Source organism: Aptenodytes forsteri, unplaced genomic scaffold (assembly GCF_000699145.1).
Source record: "Aptenodytes forsteri isolate BGI_AS27 unplaced genomic scaffold, ASM69914v1 Scaffold158, whole genome shotgun sequence".
Classification (NCBI taxonomy): domain Eukaryota; kingdom Metazoa; phylum Chordata; class Aves; order Sphenisciformes; family Spheniscidae; genus Aptenodytes; species Aptenodytes forsteri.
The window spans coordinates 1,832,124-1,833,041 of NW_008794601.1; the positions used below are offsets into that span (position 1 = coordinate 1,832,124).

A 918-nucleotide genomic window follows, 5' to 3' on the forward strand; every position below is an offset into this window, starting at 1 on the left:
CGGGACGCCTCCCCGCTACCTGGTAGGTGCTGAGGTCGTTGTTGTGGCGCTCCTCGATGTCGCTGAGCTGCCGCTCCAGCGACTCCTTGGTGCCGCGCACCGACTCCAGCTCGATGCTCTTGGACTGCAGCTGCCGGCGGGGCACGGCGGTTTCCCCCTTGGCGGAGCGGATGGCCTCCTTGTTCTGCTCGGCCGCCTCCGTCAGCTTGGCGTAGCGGCACTTGAACCACTCCTCGGCCTGGTGCATGTTGTGGTCGGACTGGCACTCCAGCTGGGCGCGGATCTCCTTCAGCGCCGTGGTGAGGTCGGTCTTCAGGTAGTCCTTCCTCTCCACGGTGGCGTGGGACGCCTGGAGCTGCGCCAGCAGCTCGGCCACCTCCTCCTCGTGGTTGCCCCGCAGGAAGGCCACCTCGTCCTGCAGCGACTGCACCTTCTTGTCCAGCTCCGCCCGCATCAGCGAGGCCTCCTCCATCTCCTTGCGCAGGGCGCGGATGGTGGCCTCCGTCTCGTCGCGCAGCCGCGCCTCATCCTCGAAGCGCTCCCGCAGGCGCTGGATGTCCTCCTCGATGTGCTCCGAGTCCAGCTGGATCTGCGCCTTCTCGTGGCTCACCTGCTCCAGGGCGCCGCGCAGCTCCCGCAGCTCCTGCTCGTAGGCGTCGCTCAGCTGCGCCCGCCCGGCGTGTTTCTGCCGCAGCGCCGCCAGCTCCGCCTCGATCTCCTTGTTCTGCTGCTCCAGGTAGTGCACCTTCTCGATGTAGCCGGCGAAGCGGTCGTTCAGCCCCTGCAGCTGCTCCTTCTCGTTGGAGCGGCTCAGCTTCAGCTCCGCCGCGCCGTTCAGCAGCGAGGACTGGCTGACGTCCAGGCTCTCGGCGGAGCTCAGCACCGTGGAGCCGTAGGCGGCCCGCGACGCCCCCAGGT

At 68.5% G+C, this 918-nt stretch overlaps 1 protein-coding gene across 1 annotated transcript in view; it reads right to left on the reverse strand.

The window, feature by feature from the left end:
• Positions 1-918, reverse strand: part of NEFM (neurofilament, medium polypeptide) — a 32,234-nt gene that overhangs the window by 3,896 nt on the left and 27,420 nt on the right. The window contains exon 5 of the mRNA XM_019470394.1: positions 20-916. Within this exon, the coding sequence (XP_019325939.1) occupies positions 20-916 (897 nt within the window). The remainder of the gene's footprint in view (positions 1-19; positions 917-918) is intronic.